At 46.1% G+C, this 19,882-nt stretch overlaps 1 protein-coding gene across 11 annotated transcripts in view; it reads right to left on the reverse strand.

Moving 5' to 3' along the window:
• TMEM164 (transmembrane protein 164) overlaps positions 1-19,882 on the reverse strand; it is a 191,431-nt gene that overhangs the window by 10,569 nt on the left and 160,980 nt on the right. For 8 of the 11 annotated variants that reach the window (XM_023203067.1, XM_023203073.2, XM_023203078.2 and 5 more), the window contains 2 exons: positions 2,197-2,297; positions 166-477 (listed from right to left, as the gene is read on the reverse strand). In XM_023203067.1, coding sequence (XP_023058835.1) covers positions 271-477; positions 2,197-2,297 — 308 coding nt within the window. In that variant the 3' untranslated portion in view covers positions 166-270. Of the gene's footprint in view, positions 1-165; positions 478-2,196; positions 2,298-19,882 lie in introns of those variants that run through there. The other 3 variants (XM_023203071.1, XM_023203068.1, XM_023203070.1) reach the window with 1 other exon arrangement.

A 19,882-nucleotide genomic window follows, 5' to 3' on the forward strand; every position in this document is an offset into this window, starting at 1 on the left:
AAGGCCACTAGGAGCAGAGAGAGAGCCAAAGGGAAGGAGGAAAATCCAGCGCCCAGCACTACACCCCAGGCTCAAGGAGACATCCTAGGGGGAAGAGCTGGGGAAGGAAGAGTGGTAGAAGAAAGGGACAGAAAGGAGGAAAAAGAAATACACCAAACATCCTACTGCCCTCTCCCATGATTTCATCAAGAACTGGGTGTTCTCCAAGTCAAGTCATGACTTGCTTCCTCAGGGAGAAAAAAAAAGAAAAAAAAAAAAAAAAAAGCACCTTCAGTCTATTTTCTTGGCTGGAAGCCGGAGCAAATCCAGCAGATATTTACACAAGGGCCCAGCCATGTATGAGAACAGGATGACCAGCTTCCCGTGGGTCATGGTCATGAGAGTCTGGTGTCCCGAGGCCCAGATGCGATACCAGGGGCCGTAGAATGGGTCTGAGATGGCCGGACACAGCATGTTGTTCAAATTCACTTCGGTGACCTGCAGGGACAAGGGAGGTAGAGTGAGCGTTCACCATCCTTAGGCTTTCTCTGGCTTCTGCCAGTTCAGCCATCTCTACCTAATGGGGGACTAGACAAGGAGGGATTGACCAATCCCCACCTGTTTATAAAGGGATTTCTTCTCTTCCCTCGGTTTTCTGAGTGAGTCAAGGCTAGAGGCCTCTGGAGGTGATGGGGGAGGGCTGTCCAGTGGAAAAGCTGTTCAGTTTTGCTCACGGTCTTGCCTTCTGGTTGGGCCCAGAACTTGTTGCCATTCCTGAGCATCTACTATGTGCCTAGTCCCCGGAGAGGTGTTGCAGGCTAAAAGTACAGCCCACAGCGTGGTCCCTGCCTCCACGTAACTGGCAATCAATCAAGTGGGGGTGGTCAAAGGTTTACTACATCTGACCCCAAACCAGACAGGGCTCACCGAGCTTTATACACAATGAGGAGGTCTGAGGAGCATACAATATGGGGGCTGAGTCCTCAGAGAAGATTCCATGACAGAAGTAGTACCTGAATGGACTCATGCAAGATGGATGGGGGTTTACGTTGAGGAATGGGGTGAGGGTTGCCCTCCTTGTAGGCGGCGTTGCCTGAGCATGGTATGTAGAGTGACATGAGCACACTGATGCCGCTGGAATCTGGGTCCCAGTGGAGAGCAGTGAGTGGTAAGGGTGTGAACTTTGTATGGCTTCCTCCTGAGAGCGCGGGAAGCATTCACACTATTGGCAAGGAGCTCAGACTAAGCCCCCAGCAAACCCGAGCAGAGCCATACACCAGAATGAGGAAGAGAAAGTGACTGCTTCTACAAAGGTGTTGGGGACATCGGTTACACGCCCTAGTCAGGCTAGGTCACGCGAGGCTCCACATGGCTAATGCTACATTACTGCCGCTTGCACACAAAACCAGACATGCCACACCTGCCCCAAGGACGGTCGCGGCACCTGCCTTCCAAAGCCCTTCAAGCCTGTTCACATTAAAGACGAGTCCTCACCACCTCTCAGGGAAGTTGGGGCTTTTATACCATGTCACAGACAGGTGGAGAACCCTCTGCCCTCAAGGATGAGGTGACTCATTCAGAGCAGTGGCAGAGCCAGGACTTGAACTTGGGTCTCCTGACTCCCAGCTCCAGCCCTGAGCTCTTCCTACTCATTTTGCCACTGAAATACACTCTTCCACTCAGCAATTTTGGGCTCTGGATAACTCAGCTACTGAGTCCAACCATTCTTCATGACTCCAGGAAGCTCTAAACACCCCAGAATGCCACAGGATTTCCCCAACACCACACTTCCACTGGCCATGAAGCTCAGGGAATAGCCCAGCCTTCAGGGCCTATGAAACGGCCCAGGATGGACCCAAGGTCAGAAGACTCCCCCAGGCCAAGGGCCAGGGTTAGGGTCCTGCCTCCCCATGGGGTCCACAACAAACCACTTTCCAGTTGCAGCTCATTGTTTCCGACCCAAGTGGCCATGAGTGAAAGGCATCCTTGCCTCCCCAGGGATGAAAGAAACAGTCATTACTGAAAGACTCAGAAAACTCTTTGGACAGGCCAAGGCTGTAGATCATAAATCAGCAATCCAGACACAACAATCTGACATCCTGGCCTTTAGCATCTTGTATTTTCAAAACAAAGTGATACGCCAGCGCCAACCAGGATTATCGAGATTTATGGAGAACTGCAAACAGAGGGGATAGAAGGGGATATAACCAAACTTACCAGGCCGAGGATCTGCAAGACGCTGAAGTGATAAAAGAACATGAGGCCAGTTGAGAGAAGAGCCCACCGGAAACTGCTGAGGGGCTCTGGAGTGTAAGCACCTGGAGGAAGAGGGGAGATGGTGAGATGGCAGGAATAGTGACCCACTTCACCTTTGCACCATGAGGGTGCAGGTACTGAGGTCACAGCTGCTGCCTGATGACTGTTCCTTCTACTGATCAGTGTCAACTACTCAAGAGACAGCCCCGCTGATTAGCTGGGTACTCAACCCAGCCCCTTCCTGCCCTCTGTCCTGCCACTTGTTTCCGGGGTCACTACAAAGAGAGGACATTTTTAATCACAAAAGTGGTATGTACTCATTAAATAAAATTTTCACGAGTTTGTCTCTTTGGTCATTTTCTCTATGCCTCAGGATTTTCTTTTCTTTCTTTTCTAAATTAATATTTGCAATCTTACTGTATAGATAATTGTATAGCCTTCATTCCCGTATTTATTTCCTCATGTTTCTAAAGAGAAATGTCATTGAGGAAGTATGGTGTCGTGATTGAGAATGTTAACTTTGAAGTTAGATTTGAGTTCAAATCTTGACTCTACCGCTTACGGGCCATGTGAAAAGTTGTTTAAAATCCTTGTATCTCAGTTTACTTGCCTATAAAATGGGGACAATAGTACTACCTACTTCTTAGTGTTGGAGGAATAAATGAAACAATATACTGAGAGCTCTTAGTTCAGGGTCTGACACAGTGTAAGTGCTCAGTGAGTGTTGGATGCTGGCATTATCATCATTATCATTCAAATAACTGAAGAATGTGCCAACTCTCCCCCAGGGATACCAAAAATAATATATTTTACCTCTATCATTGCTAAAAAGTACCATCCCAGTAGGGCTGCATGTATTCCAGAGCTTGGAGAATGGGGGCATGGTTTATACCATGTTGTGGGTATCACTCTGAGTGGGAACTCAGAGTGGGGAATGCTGAAGAATGAAAGACCTGGAACCCCCATCCCAAGCAATTAGGGGTGACATCACATCCTAGACTATTATTTTCCCAAGTCAGTCTTTCACTGATTCATCCATTCATTCAACAGTTATGAGGCACCCTGTGTATTCCAAGTCCTGTGCAAAGCTTTGAGGACAGGAAGATAAAGAAGGCAGGTTCCGTGCAATTGCAGACTCACAGTCAACAACTACAACATAGGGTAGCTGGTGGGATGACTGAGGTCTGCGCCACCTGTTATGGGAAAACAAAACTCAGCCAGGGCCACAAGGAATGCTTCTTGGTAGAGCAAGTATTGGTGCAAAGCCCAGAAGGACAAACAGGTGTTAAGGAGGGGCCTAGGAATTCCAAAGCATAAGCTTGCATGGAGGCAGACAAGAGTGGGGCAATTCAGAGAACTATGAATAACAATTCCATGGGACCTCAGGGGAGAGTGTAATGGGGAAGTTAGCAGGTACTAGACTCAGAGGTCGGCAAGGCTGGTCTGCTCCAGGCTGGGACACATAGGACCCGAGAAGCCATGCTGAGGGCTTTGGGCTTCATCCCATGCACCAGGGTCATGAGCTCAAATGCCCCAACTCTTAGGCAGACAGTTGGAAGCAGGGGTGTGATCAGGGCCTAAGAGACGCTAGGAGATGCTGGAGACTGTCAAACTGAAAAGCCCACACCCCTTCTAAAGAGGGCAACCACCATTCAGCTCCATCCAATCACTGCCCTGAAGGGATGTGGACTCAGAGTTACCAATTTTTTTCACTTTTGCAAGAGAAGCCAATATATATGAACTTCTATGTGAAATTTCCTGATTTTCCAATGTTGGCGACTAATTCAAAATGTTTTAAGAACATTTTGGACCAAGCAAAACATGTCTTCTGGATGGATTTCAGCCCATGGGTGGCCAGCTTTAAGCTCTGCTGTGGAGTCACAGAAGGGAGTAGAAGTTTTGAAGCAGTAAGGTGGGGTGATCACATGTGTGTTTGCAAAGGATCACCCTGGCTGGTGTGCAGGGGATGGACTCAAGCAGACAGAGTCGAGGCAGGGAGGCTGGTAAGAAGATTGCTGCAGGAGCCCAAAAAGAGAGCAGGATCAATGGCCTTGGAAGGCAACAGCAGCGAGGTTGGAGGAGAGTGGGGGAAAAATCACCGTGATGTGGAAGAAGATTGGAGAAGACTGTTGGGGAGATGGGGGTTGGTAAGGGAGAGGAAGGATCTTGGAAGACTCCCAGGGTTCTGGCTGGGGTATCACTGGGTTGATGGTGCCATTTATTGCAATGGAGAAGAGAGGAAAAGGCAGATTGGCACAGAAGGGAAATGATGAGGCCAAGTTTAGACATGAAATTGAGGCGTATGAGGAATATCCAAGTGGAAATAGGTCTTTGGCAGCTGCCTGTACTCTAGGACATATAGTGTGATGGATAAGAGCGTGGGCAGTGGAGCTCAACAGGTAGAGGTTTGCAAATCCTGGCCCCATCATTTATCAATTTTGGGGCCTTGGGAAAGTCTCAGCATCTCTTGAACTTGGTTCTACTCACCTATAAAATGGGGTGGCACTGCCTAATTCACAATATTGTTGGACAGATGCGATAATATACCGTAATTACAGTATTGTATCTGGAATTTAGCAAACGCTGATTATTTTCATTGTTACATGAGTCACGAACTCAGTGAAGAAGATGGGGGCGAGCATGGAGATGTAGGTGTCATCAGTACACAGTGGTAACTGAAGTCATGGGAACATACGTAGAAAGACAGAAGGAAAAGGTCAGGGGCAGAATGCCAAGGAAAATCATGTAAGGAGAGCATGTGGGGGAGAAGAGAAAGGAGACTTTCTTCAGTGACTGAAGTGGGTACCAGGGATGGGGGCTCTTCTGTGGAAGAAGCTCAGGCTTGCTTTAGGCTCAAGGCATATCTGGGTCAGAAGGCCCTTTGCAGACATAGATATCATTCCCTCCATTTTATAGATGGAGAAATTCCAGGTTGGAAGATGGGCAACGTCACAGTCAAAGTCATAAGAGTGGAGCACTGGAGAAATGAACTCTCACATACTGCCAGGGGACTCACTAGGGAGCTCACTGCTCCTGTTACCAGTTGTGAAGACCTCCAGCACACAAGTTGGATTGTCTCTTCCCTTGTCTGTCCAACCCTCTAGACCAAGTGCAACTCAGGGTCAAGGACCACGTCAAGCCACTTCTACATTCCTGGCATCCAGCACAGTGCTTGGTGCGTGCGTGAAAACGCACTGAGCTATGCCCTTAAGGCATGCACACATTCCTGTCTGCTGAATGAGTGTGGACTGGGCACCGTGTTGTCACCCTGGCTGCGGTGGGCATACAAGGGAAGAGGAGGCCTGGAGGACAGACGAGTGCTTAGGCTGCCGCTCCTCCCACTGCTGGAGCCCCCAGTCCTGTTGTCCTGGGTGCCCCCCTCCCACCACCCTCCCTGCTCGGCGCCCCCTAGTGGCAGATGGGCAGCAGTGATTGAGCCAGGTGGCGGCTGCAGGAAAGCCCGTGGGTGTTGGCGGGGATGTCCTCAGCCAGGAGGCAGCTCTGCAGCCAGCCCTGTTATCATGCTCCTCCCCTGTCTTGCCCAGTGCTGCAAAGGGAAGGGAACACTCACAGATACTACCAGGGGACTGTTTCTCAGTGCTCTCACTGCCCCTTGCCCAAACTCCCACTTTAGTAGCATTCATTCTGTGCTACATCATCCATCCCATACCAGACTGCTAGTTCTCTGAGAGAGAGGCTGTTTCTGAATTACCTCTTCACGTCCAGCACCTGGTACGCAGTGGGCACTCCAAAAGTAATCACTGCTTGGGTGAATTAATGGTATAGACTTTCTGGAGAATCATAAAATTATAACTCTTTGGCTCAAAAATACTACTTTGTGGACCACATCAAATACATAAAAACTCCAACAAACCACCCTAATTTGCGCAAAGATATTGACACCTGTACTATCTATAATATTGAGAAACTGGAAACAAACCAAGTAGGGAGATGTTTACATAAACTATGGTACCTCAACACTGTGCAACAGAGTCCACTACCATTCAAATGACAGCCAAACTATGTATCTGTCTATGGCTGGTAATGGCAAGGACAAAAGACAAAACACCAAGCAGTACACGAATGGCAGAAAATACAGCTTAGTAGTTTAAAAACAAAGGCCTTGGGGCCAGATAACCTTGGGTTTGAATCATGGCTCTGCCACTACCCACAGGAGTGACCTTGGGCAAATTTTGCTACCCCTCTAAGCCTGTTTTCCTGTTGGTGGGCTGAGGGTAACATTTACCTCTAAGGGCTGGTGAGTGGAAAAACAGATAAAAGTATACGCGACAGCTATCCTGGCATGCAGATGGCTGCTGCTATTTTTTATCATGGCCACCACAACCATCCAAAATCTTATAGAAGACTAGAAGAGGATGGGGACTCTTCTAAAGAGGTGATCTCTATGAAGGGGGACTTCCACTGTGGTTTCCACTGCCTTTCACTGTTACTGATTTTTTCCATTGAAAAGTTGATCAAGTATTCAATTTTTTTTTTGAAAAAATAAAAAAAGAAAGTACTCTGAGAATAGATGATCCAGTCTACATGGATATATGCAAATTGTATGCAAACACATATCATTCTCTTTTCTGTATACCTGCATGTGGCCCTTGAGAAAATCCCAGTGAAAAATCAGTTTTCTTCTAATAGAAAACAGAAACTTAGGCACTTTCAAAAAATTAAACATATAAAAAACCTTTTCCTACTTTAAGAAAAAATGTGACATTTTTTGCTAGCATCTTATCTTCCAGGAAGAGAGAAGTATGTCGGCTGCAAAGGTAGGGGGAAACCTAGATAATAGCTTTTCCTAAAATCGATTTCTGCCAGAAGCGAGTTTTATGAGTCCTGGGAAAGAAGTCAATTGCACCAGCAGCAGCCAAGACTGATCCCCACAGGCCTCCCAGGGGCCCCTTTTCTCATCCTATAATCCCACCAATGAAGGACTTATACCAAGGAGATGAGACTGGGCAGTGTGACATCCCACTCTCCAATCTTCTTCCTGCTTCCTTCAAGTCACTCACTTATTCATGGTACCTATTCACTCAACATCTACAGAGTCCACATTGGGAATAAGACTCCATGCCAGACAGTGGAAAGAAGGAGGCAAAGATAGTCCCCGCTCTTGAGAACTACCTGTGTTTACAAGTGAATGATGCAATGGTGTAGTAAGGTAAGTGCATTAAGTAACAGAGACACTGAAGAAAAGTAGCTGGAGAAGATGACAGTTGAGGTGAGCTTTGCAGAACCACAAGGGGTTGGGGTAGGGCCTTGAAGGAAGGAGGGTAAACTCCAGGCAGAGGTTATAGCCTGAGAAAAGGTGTGGAGCCATGAACCTGCATGCTGTTTGTGTACAATTACAAGCAGTTCTGCGTTACTAGAAAGGAGAGAACTTTGTGAGAAGGGACAGGAGATGAACCTGGAGAAACATGCAGGTGAGGCTGGGTCATGAAGAGCCTTGTTTGCCATGCTGGGAACTTGGCCTTTATCTTATATACAATGAGAAGCCACTGAAAGGTTTTAACAAGGAGAATAAAAAGGTCAAATGTATGTTTCAGCTACCTAGACTGCTCTGGCAGCACTGTGGACAATGGACTGGAGAGGGACAAGACTGAAGACAAGTTCAAATGCTGCTGCAGTGGCATAGAGGACTTGGCAATTTGTCAGACAGGAAGGAGACATCTAGAGTAACTTCCAGGTCTACGACTTCAGTAACTGAGAGGAGGTAATTTAGGGAAGAGATGAGATCAGGTTGGAGCATGCCAGCACTGAATGCCTATCCACTATGCCAGCAGATGTCTCCAAAAGGCTGTTATGTCCAGGTCTAGCACTCGGGAGAGGGAGATGGCCTGGAAACAGGGCTTGGGGTATGGATAAGATCAATGAGAGTCCACAAAATGTGATAAAAGGATCAAGGAGGAAGCCTGGAATACAGCAACAGTTAAGCGGCTAGCAGAAGGAGAAAGATCCATAAGAAGTCAAGATTGAAGACAAAATTAAAGAGGCAATCATAAAACTAGGAGAGAGGTGTGCTGGAAGTCAAGAGAACATCAAGTTTCAAGAAAGAAAGGATCAATAGTGTTAAGTGCTCTATTACTTGCACTGACCAATAAATAAGGTAGCCACTTGCCACATGTGGCTAATTACGTTTAAATAAAGTAAAATTAAGCAGAATTAAAACTTTGGTTCCTCAGTCACATCAGCCACATTTCATGTACTCAGCAGTCACATGTGCCTAGTGGCCACCATATTGGACAGTGCAGAGAAAGAGTATTCCCATCACCACAGAAAATTCCACTGGGAACACACTTCTCTATAGGGGTACAGTAAAGACAAGCACTTCCACTGGGTTTGGCAACATGCCGATCACTAGTTAGTAACCTTTGCAATAGCAGTTTCAGGAAAGTAGCAGTGCAGGAGCAGGATGAGGAAAGATGAAGAAGAATTTCTATGTGTACAAGGTAAGGAAGGAAATTCCAGGAAAAGGGAACAGGATAGGCAAAAATCACAGATCAATCATTAGCTCAGTTCCTATGTCCTCAATCTCTTCTCTGAATGTTCCCTTCACCCTTTTGTTCTTACCCAACCTACCTCTCCCTGCCTGCTTCATCTGTGGCCCTCTAAAGTAGTGACTGATTTTTCTCCTTTGGCCCATGTAGGCAGAGTGAATAACTTCTTTCTTTTCATTGCAGTCCCAGATGAGTGGTCCTCCCTTCTCCCTAAAATCCCACCACTACCATACCATACCACCTGCTATCCTTCCCTTTCACAGTCATCTACAGACATATGGGTCATGGCCCTCATTCCTTTAGTACCTGGCTCACTACCACCCATCAGATTTCTTGTTAATTTCAACATGCATCTAGATGCATCCTTCCAGCATCCTGATGTGTCAGTTCCTTGGCCTCTTGTTTTCAATGCCACTGCCCTTTACCACATCTCAGCCACTCATTGTCATGGTTGTGCCTGAGACCTTATAATTATGTGCATCTGTAGCTCCTCCCTAATCTTCAAGTCAAGCATTCCCACTTCAACCACCACTTCTATCTTTCCAGCTCATTCCCGATAACGATGACCCCAACACTTCTTTGATCCCACTGGAGTCTGTGATCCATTGGTCCTACCATCTTTTTACTGTCCCTCATGGCTCCCTTTTCTGTCCTTAAATTCCATGGCCCATGATTTTAATTATCCCTTGCATATGCCTTTGACTCCATTGTTCCTCTCATTATTGTACTCAGCTGGAAAGAAAACCCAGCCCTGGTTGAATTCAAAGCTCCTCCTCTGCCTTGCTTGTCCCTCACAGCTGAATGTACTAGAGAAAAACAACAGCGCTGACTGTTCTCATTTCAAATTCGTGATCACAAACCTCAAGTGCATCTTTCATGTTGCCAGGCAATCATACTGTATTTCCCTAGTCCATTCACTCTGTCTCGCTCCTAGGCCACAATTTAATATTTTCTCTCTTCTCAAATCTTTAATACTTCTATCCCATTCTCACTCTCAGATATTAACCTTGCTTCCCACTTCACGGAGAAAAAAAAGAATCAGACAAAAATTTCCATAAGCTCCCACAATCACATTTACCCATCTATCTGCATCAGTGCCCAATATGCTCTTCCTTCACTCCCCCACTCCCCGTCACCACAGATGAACTGCCCTGTGTCCTAGCCAAGGCCAGAATTTCTATTTGCATCCAGGTTCCGTTCCCTCTCACCTACTCAACAGCATCACTCCAGTCGCTGTTTTGTCATCTTATGTAAGCAATTTCTTCCTCTCTACTGGATTAAGTCCATTAGCGTATAAACGAAAAGTAGTGTAATAGCTCCCGTTCTAAAACCAACAAGTCAACACTTGACCTTACTTCCCCATCTGGCCACTACCTCGCTCCTCTGCTCCCCTTTATAAAGCTGAATTCCGTGAAATAATTGTCTATGCCGGTGCTGTCCAATATGGTAGTTACTAGTCACATGCAGCTCGTGGGCACCTGAAATGTGGTTAGTTTGAACTGAGATGTGCTGTTATTACAAAATGTGCACTGGATTTCAAAGGAAATCCAGCAAAATATCCTGGTGATAATTTTTATATTGATTATATTGGAATGATAAAATACTGGATATACTGGGTTAAGTAAGATCTATTATTAAAATTAATTTCACCTGTTTCTCTTACCTGCTTTTAATGCAACTACTGAACATTTGAAATTAGATATGTGCCTCCCATGTTTTTATTGGACAGCACTGGTATACTCCCTACCTATAATTCCTCTCTCTTACTGTTCTCTCTTAAACTCACTCTTATCAGGCTTCCCTCCCTCCACCAAAACAGCTCCCATTAAAGTCACAAATGACTTTTTCATTGCTAAATCCAATGGCCAATTCTCAGGCCTCATCCTACGTGCCCTTAGAACAAAACAGGGTGAGACTAGAGGCAGGGAAACCTGTTAGATGGCTGTTGCAATAAACAAAGTCAGGGATGATCTGACCTGAAGTAAAGTTGGAGTAGTGGAAATAAATTTGAGAAATGATCAGGAGGTCAAATTAATAGGATGCGGTCACTGATTGGATGGGGGCAGGGACAGGAGTATAGACCAATGATTGGCTTTAGATTTTTGGCCCGGATAACGAATAGGTGATGGTATCACTGAAAAGGATGGGTAACATCGGAGAAGGTGCAGGTTTGGGGATAGGGAAGAGAATGACAAGTTTGGCTCCTAACAACAATGTATTCCCATCTTTGGTACTCTTTAAATGAGATACCCCCATTTTTAGCCTTTGTAAGCTATGGCTGCCTAAAAGATATCTCAGCATGGCACAATCCCAAGATAACCATGAATATCTGATCCCCATTCTTACCACTGAGTGTCGGCTCAAGTCAGGTTTCCCCTTATCCAGGCATTTGACCAAAAGAACCTATCCTCTATTCTGTTTACTGTACTTGGAAGTGGAGGATGTCCTGGGTTAGGTGTTCACATGGAAGGTCCATCTTGTCAACCTCCCATCCTAAGGGGCTGGAGAGTCTACCCAGGCCATGCTTCACTCTCGAAGAGCCTAGTTGGGGTTGACTGGCCACCCAGCCTGTGGCTAAGGCAACTTAAAGACCCACCTTCATCCATGAGGATCAGACAGGCAGCCCCCTGACAGTAGTATACAGGATGAGGACCCTGAATTGGTAAAGAATCCAACAGGTGGACCTGACCTAGCAGAATATGTACTGAAGTCCAAGGACCCAGGTCCCAGCTTCTACTCTTACCAAGCTGCTGTGTGACCTTAGCTGTGTCTCCTGCTGAGCTTTATGCAAGGGGGAGCCAACTCTTGGATCATCTGAGACAACAAGGTTTCAACTCATTCTGTATCAGAATCTGCTAGGGCGGTGGCTCTCAAACTGGAGTGTGGGTCAAAATCAGAATCTCTAGGAGGGCTTCTTAAAATCCAGCTTGTTGGGCCCTACTTCAGAGTTTCTGATTAGAGTTTCTAGTAGGTCTAGGGTGAAGCCTGGAATCTGGAATCTGAGAATTTTCATTAATAACAGGTTCCCTGGTTAGGCAGATACTGCTAATCCAGGGACCACACTTTGAAAACAACTGTCCTAGGGAAGCTGTGGAAAATGCAGCTTCGTGGGCCCGGCCCCATAGAGTTGAATCCAGGGAGTCTGAGTGGGCCCTGGAATCTCCACTTTAGTAACAAGCACTTCAGGATGATCCTGATGCTTGGATCCTCCAACCATATAGGAGAAACACTGACTTAGAGGGAATCCTGGAGCTGGGAGATGAACCAAGAGACCTGGGAAAAGCTGCCAGTGAAGGGGACACAGTCTGGCCAGGTGGGAGGAGCAGTGTGTCCTGGAAGGTGATAAAATTAAGGCAGAAAACACTTAATCATTTGCTCCCACAAAGGACTCCTGAGCACCAATCACTTCTTCCTCAGCAGGGATAACCCAGTGGTTTTCAGAAACCCACCTATCCACCTGTTGCACAAGGCTCAGCCCTTGGCCAATCAGTCAAATCCCTCAGTTCCTCCCGCACCCACTAACCCTTTAGGAGCCTTCAGGATTTACCAGAGTTCCTATACTTTCATCTGCCCTTACCTGACTAGTATAGTGGAGCAGGGAAGCCTCATGGAAGAGGGGAACTTCTCCAACATCCTAACACTAGCTAGATGGGAGGGGCAATGGGCTCACTGGTATGGAGGAGAAACAGGAAACTCAACCTGGATACTGAGGTCAACATGCCCTTGGAGCCAGTTTTTGAGCTGCCATTGGCCAAAGTGCTTCCACTTTAACTGGTCCCAGAAAGTAACTAGCACATGAGGTCCAATCCTCATCCTCCAGAAGATGAGCTGAAAGCCCACTCAACAGAGAGGTGGCCTGCCTAGAACAAACAACACTGAGGTTCTTAACTCCAGTTTCCTGAAACGTCCTCCAAAGACATCTGAATTGCCTGCAAAACAGCCTTCTCAGGCAGGCACAGTGGCTCACGCCTGTAATCCCAGCACTTCGGGATTCAAGGCCAGCCTTGGCAACATGGTGAAATCCCACCTCTACTAAAATTACAACAATTAGCATGGTGACGCATGCCTGTAATCCTAGCTACTCAGGAGGCTGAGGCATGAGAATCCCTTGAACCCAGGAGGTGGAGGTTGCAGTGAGCCAAGATCACACCACTGCACTCCAGCCTGGGTGACAGAGCAAGACTCCATCTCAAAACAAAACAAAACAAAACAAAACAATCTTATTACTGGGTGTCAAGCCTGAGGGTCGCTGCTCACCAATTCTGAAACAAGTGCTCCCTCTAGTGAAATAGAAAGGGATTTCCCAGCAGCCTTGAAGCAGGCCCTCCACCCCACCCCCTGCACCCCAGCAGCCTGGGGAGACCAAAGGACTCCTTCTCAGAACAATGTTTGAAATGCATAAAATAAAAGGCGAAGGAATTCAATTATATTAAAACACAGTCACCAAAATATTTTTAAAATTTTGTAATATACTAATTATGTTTCTTTATAAATACATTTAATCACAAGATCTAGCAGCAGGCCTAATAACTACCATCACTTTCAAAGCAGATGAGCATAAACACTGCCCTGAGATGGCCGCTACTACTGTAATGTGATAGGAAGCCATCTATGATTGCTACTGACAACAAAGACACAGGTAGGGCTAACACCACTGGTGCTTGTTGCCTGCGTTCATGTGCTACATTTCTGCTAGAGGTCAGTGAAAATACAGATGGCACTTTCCCCCATTCAAGTTAATGAACCCCTTAAGATCCTATTTGTGAACCCCAGGTTAAGAACTGCTGCCGAAATGAAAACCATCACAACCAACCAATCAAAACACATCACAAAGATGAAGAAAGAAAGGGGAGTTCTCAGAGGGGAACTCCTGAGTTGCGTCACCAACCCCTTGTAGGCAGGACCAAGCTGTGGGCCTAAAGCTGTGTGGGCACTTTCCTCCAACCACCTTGTGGCTGACTTCCTCCCAACCCATCCACTAGAACCTCTGGAAGCCCACCACCACCACTGGCCAGGGGTGTTCATGATCAACCAATCTGTCTAGACCTGCCACCTTTCCCCAGAATGTCCCTTTCACCTCCTCACCCTAAGGAACTCTGGCTGTCTGCTGAGGGTGTGATTTCTTCCACTAACAGCTCTGAGAAGGCTGTTCTTTTTTAATCCTTCTATTCCTACAGCAATCTTTTGTGGGAGAAGGGAAGTTGAAGATTCCTCTAGCCCTCCATTATTGCTTCTAGATGTTTACTCTTGCCACGTTCTCTTTCAAGATTCAGTTCCTCCTCTTTGTCACTGTCACCTGTTGTTGGCCTCCAGGTCATTGGATTCATCTTAGATCAGTGTCACTTAGTTTACCAGCTTCTTTTATACATTATACCTTTTCCTGATGGCATTCTGGGAGATTTTAACATCCATGCAGGCACCTCTTCCAATACCCTAACCTCGTGGTCTCCTGAACCTCCTCAACTGTACTGGTCTACTCAACCGCACTAACCACAACCTACCTTCTGTCATCACGTTGAACTTCCCTGCCTCTGCTGGGATCATCTGACCACAGCCTCTGTGGTTTCATATCCTTATTCCTACTATGCACGTGACCCTAGACCTCCTCGTGACCTGTGATCCCTTGATGCTCCTTACCTCCCTCCATAGAATTACTCCTTGTTCCCCAGCTCTCTTCTAGCCTTTCTTCCACACCAGCTTGGACTCCATGGCCTCAAACTCTGACACCAGCACTCTCAACTCCCTGGTGGGAAGGAGAACTCTTCATTCCCCTCTTCCCACACTTCTCACCTATCCCCTCCCCTCACTACATCATCCCCAAAGGGTGGCTTACTAAAGATAAGAACCTAAGAAACTGCGCAAACCACATTTTATTAGATTAGTAGGCAGGGCCACGGTGTACTGGCAAGCTGAAACCATACTAATAATAGCAAACAACTTATATACCACCATTACACGACAGGGACTGTAATAAGCGCTTTATATATTAATACATTAAGTCATTTAATGCTCATGACAACCATATGAGGAAGTACTATTATTATTTTACAGCTGAGAAAACTGAAGCAGGGGAAGGTAAGGGAACTTGGCCAAAGTCACACAGCAGTAACGAGGAGAACCAGTATTTGAAACCAGGTAGTCTAGCTTTGTAATGGGCAGCATGTGTATTTCATCGTGCACATCTCAGCAGAAACTGTCTCTTTGCATAGCTAGGCCTCTTCACCTTCCTCTCTACTCTAGCTTCTCAATGCCTTTGATAGGGTGGAAAGTAAGGGGGGGCCTGCGTTATACATGTAGCCACATTATATTCTCTAGGTACAGAGTGGGAAGCTCACCGAGATGTTGAGAACATAGCTGCAAGCTCTCGCCCAGCCTGCCAGAGAAGCCCCGCACTAAAGGTACTGGGTACCTGCTCAGCTAATAATAAAGTGCTGCTCTGTCTGCCATTCTGCTATTGGTCCTTGGGTGACCTGTCCTTGGTCAAAAACCTGACAGCAATACAGTGTGTTGCAGGATTACCAAAACTCTCTAGTACCACCCAAACATCCCTTACTTTCTAGATTTTCAACAATACTGACCCTACTTACACAAAATCTCAACATTGGATGGATCCCTCCAGCCAGACGTCCTGCTCCTCCACTTAGGCTGCTGAACCCCAAATGGGGTAACCGTACAGATCAGTGCCAGAAAAATCCAGGGATTCCTCTTTCAGGAGGGCCCCACAGTGCCAGTCACCAACCTTTGAGAGCTATGTTGCCCAATATAATAGTCACTAACCACACATAGCCATTTAAACTTCAATTCAGGTCAGGCAAGGTTGCTCTCGCCTGTAATCCCAGCACTTTGGGAGGCCGAGGTGGGTGGATCATTTGAGGTCAGGAGTTTGAGACCAGTCTGGCCAACATGGTGAAACCCAATCTCTACTACAAATACAAAAATTAGCCAAGCATGGTGGCATGTGCCTGTAGTCCCAGCTACTCAGGAGGCTAAGGCAGGAGAATCGCTTAAACCTGGGAGGTCGACGCTGCAGTGAGCCAAGATCTCGCCATTGCACTCCAGCCTGGGCGACAGGGCGAGACTTCATCTCATAAATCAATCCATTAACCAATCAATTTCAATTCAAATTAATTAACCTTAAAATCGAAGGAGAAATCCAACTCCTCAGTCCCCCTAGGCACATTTCAACTGCTCAAAAGCCACATGTAGCTAGTGGCTACCATATGGAATAGAACAGATCTAGGATATTTTCATCATCACAGAGAATTCTATTAGACAGTGTTGAGAGAATCTAGGCTTATCTCCTTCTTCCATTTCCCATAGCACTTACTTCTCTTGTCATTACCCTTCTCAATCCACCACCAAACCCCTGTCATTCTCAGCAGTTGTCATCAACCTGTAATTCATCCACTCCCCTTTCTCCCTGGTACCTTCAACGTTCCCTGGCTCTACTGTGCTTCAACTTAACATTTGAACATGCTCAGCCCTGGGGCAGAGAGAAAGGGAAAAGGAGGAGAAAAGGAGAGAAACGGAGGGGGAGAAGGGAGGGGGAAAAATGCCCTCCCTTGGCTCTGTAACAGCCTTAACCCCTCCTTCCTTAATGCCCTTAACTTCTTCCTTCCAATTCCCACTTCTCTGAGGGCCTGATTTTACTGTACCTCTTAGATCCAATGTGGCTTGGCTAATACTACTTTAGAAAATTTCTACTGCCTTAGTTTTCAGGACAACCAGCCTCTCCTTCTATTACTCTGATCTTCCCTGCAATCACCTTAGACTCTTCTTCTTCTGTCTACTGTTTGCAAGTTGATGTTCCCCAAGGCTTTCTCTAAGTCCTATTTTCTCCCTACCTACATAGTTACCCTGGACCAGCTTATTCATTCCAATGTTTTCATCTACTAGTTCTGTAACCAATGATACCAAAGTCAGTGTCTAGTCCAGACTCCCCTGAACAGCTCCAGAACACTTTATCCTAATGCTTCCTGGGCATTTCAACCTAGATAGCCTAGAAGCACCTCAAACTCAAGTAAAATCATCTTCCTCGCTATGGTCTGAATGTTTATGTTCCCCTCCTCAGATTCATTTTGAAACCTAATGGTCCGTGTGATGATATTAAGAGGTGGAGCCTTTAGGAGGTGATTAGGTCATGAGGGTGAATTCCTCATGAATGAGATTAATGCCCTTATAAAAGATGCCCAAGGAAGCCTGTTTGCCCCTTCCACATGTGAGAACACAGTGAGAAGACCCCATCTATGAGGAACAGGCCCTTACCAGACACTAAACCTTCTGGTACCTTGATCTGGACTTCCCAGCCTCCAGAACTGTGAGCAATACATTTCCATTGTTTATAAGCTACTCCGTTGATAGTATTTTTGTTGTAGCAGCCCAAAAACACTAAGACACTCTCTAAAACATGCTCCTTCCTTCTGTACCCTCTTCTCAGTTAATGATACTCTATCCCACCCAGTCACTCAGGCCAAAATCCGGGAGCCTCATGGACTTTACCCGCACCCTTATTCCCATAGCACCTCAACTGCAACAATTAATTTAAGCAACATTTTTAATAATTAAAATAAATCAATATCCAATATTAATTGTTTATCTTAATATCCTGAAAAGATGTGACTACTGCCGCCTAGTGGCAAAACACAGACAACTAGAAATGGTGGTTGCTACACTCATGGCATATTATAATAAAAGTATGAGAAATGCACATTAAGGAATACATGCCCTTGGCTGCCTAGGAAAGTCAGAGACACCTCCAGAGAGGAGGTAGTACCCTTGAGCTAACTTGTAAAGGAAGACACGAAGTTTGCCAGGTTTCAAGTAGAATAGAATAGTGTGAGCCTGGACACAAAGCAAAGAAGGCTGGGCAAACCTGTCAGCAGATTTGTTTATTCAGAAAGTAAAGTAATGAGCTGGGCGCAGTGGTGTGCACCTGCAGTCTCAGCTACTTGGGAAGCAGAGACAGGAGGATCACTTGAGCCCAGGAGATCCAGGCTGCAGTAAGCTATGATTGCATTGCTGCCTTCCAGCCTGGACAACATAGTAAGACTCCATCTCTAAAAAAAAACTAAACAAATAAAAACCAGAAGGTAAAGTGATGGAATCGGAGTCTAAGCAATGAGAAATGAGGCCAAAAAGATGGACAAGAATCAGACTGTGAATGGTCTTGAATGCCATGCAAAGAAGTTTGGTCTTCAACCTGGATGGGATTTTTAGGCAGTTGAGCAAAATCAGATCAGACTTCCTCTTTCCTTAAAATGGTCACTCTGGAGACTCTATAGAGGATAGCCTGGGTAGGAGGTAGGGGAAATCAGGGTGCAGGGAGAGGACAGAGGAAGCAAAGTAGTCCTGGTAATACAGGCTGAGAGCCCGCACTAGGATGGGGTGGTGAGGATGGGGAGGAAGGGCCAAACCTGCAAACAATTTTGAGAATTTAAACTGTCAGAACTTCTGAACTGATTGGTATATGGGATGACACAGAGGAAGAGATCCAGGATGTTGCCTACGTTTTTTGCTTTGCTAGTGGATGGAGAGTAGAGCCACTAACCAAGACAGGAAACAGAGGAGGAAGACAAGCAGGATGAGAGAAGGCGTACAGAAATGAGGAGTCTAATTGTTATTTTTGAAGTACCGGTACTGCTTCTCAAGCCTGTGTTAGCTCTATTGATGGAGAACACCAGGGTCTATGGGGCAGGCAGAGCAAAAGAGCCCAAGGAGAAAGAACCAGAGAAGTAGGAGAACCAGGAGAAAGAGGTATCCTAGAGCTCAAAGGAGAAACATGTGTCTCAAAAGGAGGGAGTACCAGTAATGTCAAATCCACTGAAAAGCATGTTCTCAGTTCATGCAAGGTGCTGTGGCTTTAGAACACAGCAAGGCACAATCCTGACCTCTAGAGACCACAGTGTAGTTGGAAGAAAGATGTATAATTAACACAAGGCAGAACAGTGCTTAATTAATAATAATACAAACCCGGCTGGGTGCGGTGGCTCACGCCTGTAATCCCAGCACTTTGGGAGGCCGAGGCGGGTGGATCACGAGGTCAGGAGATCGAGACCATCCTGGCTAACACAGTGAAACCCCGTCTTTACTAAAAATACAAAAAAAAAATTAGCCAGGCGCAGTGGTGGGTGCCTGTAGTCCCAGCTACTCGGGAGGCTGAGGCAGGAGAATGGCGTGAACCCGGGAGGTGGAGCTTGCAGCGAGCCGAGATCACGCCACTGCACTCCAGCCTGGGCGACAGAGCGAGACTCCATCTCAAAAAAAATAAAATAAAATAAAAATAAAAATAAAACAAACGCAATACATAGTATTTACTATATGCCAGGCATTGTTCTGTATACTTTTCATATTATCAGCTCAGTGAATCCTCACAACACCCTATGAGGTAGGTACATTACTACCCTCGTTTTGCAAGTCACAAAACAGACACAGAGAAGTCAAGGTACTCAACCAAACGCCAGAACTAACTAGCTAGTGGGAGAACTAGGATTTGTACCTACAGTCTGTCTGAATCCAGCGACTCCATGGACAGGCAGCATTAGAGGCATCTCTACCCACCTGGTTTCAAACACCAGTTTAGACTCTAGTGCAGGCCGGGCACGGTAGCTCACGCCTATAAACCCAGAACTTTGGGAGGCAGAGGCAGGCGGATCACTTCAGGCTAGGAGTTCCAGACCACCCTGGCCAATATGGTGAAACCCCATCTCTACTAAAAATGCAAAAACTAGCCGGGCGTGGTGGCACGTGCCTGTAATTCTAGCTATTCTGGAGGCTGAGGTGCGAGAATTGATTGAACCCGAGAAGCAGCGGTTGCAGTGAACCAAGGTCAGGTCACTGCACTCCAGCCTGGGTCACAGAAGAGTATCTGTCTCAAAAAATAAAATAAAATAAACTCTAGCAAAGGGACTCCTAACCTTGGTGATACTATGCACTCCTTGGGCAGTTTGGGGAAGTGCAAAGGCTCCCTCTCAGAATAAAGTATTTAAGTATATGAAATAGAATATATAGGAATACAAAAGAAAATAATCGTCTTGAAATATAGTTATCAAAATGCTTTTAAAAGGCACATCTGTTTTTAAATTTTGAGGTAATGATGAATGCAAATGATTTTTTGAGATATCTGCAACAACTGTAACATAAGA

Source organism: Piliocolobus tephrosceles, chromosome 12 (genome assembly GCF_002776525.5).
Source record: "Piliocolobus tephrosceles isolate RC106 chromosome 12, ASM277652v3, whole genome shotgun sequence".
NCBI classification, from domain to species: domain Eukaryota; kingdom Metazoa; phylum Chordata; class Mammalia; order Primates; family Cercopithecidae; genus Piliocolobus; species Piliocolobus tephrosceles.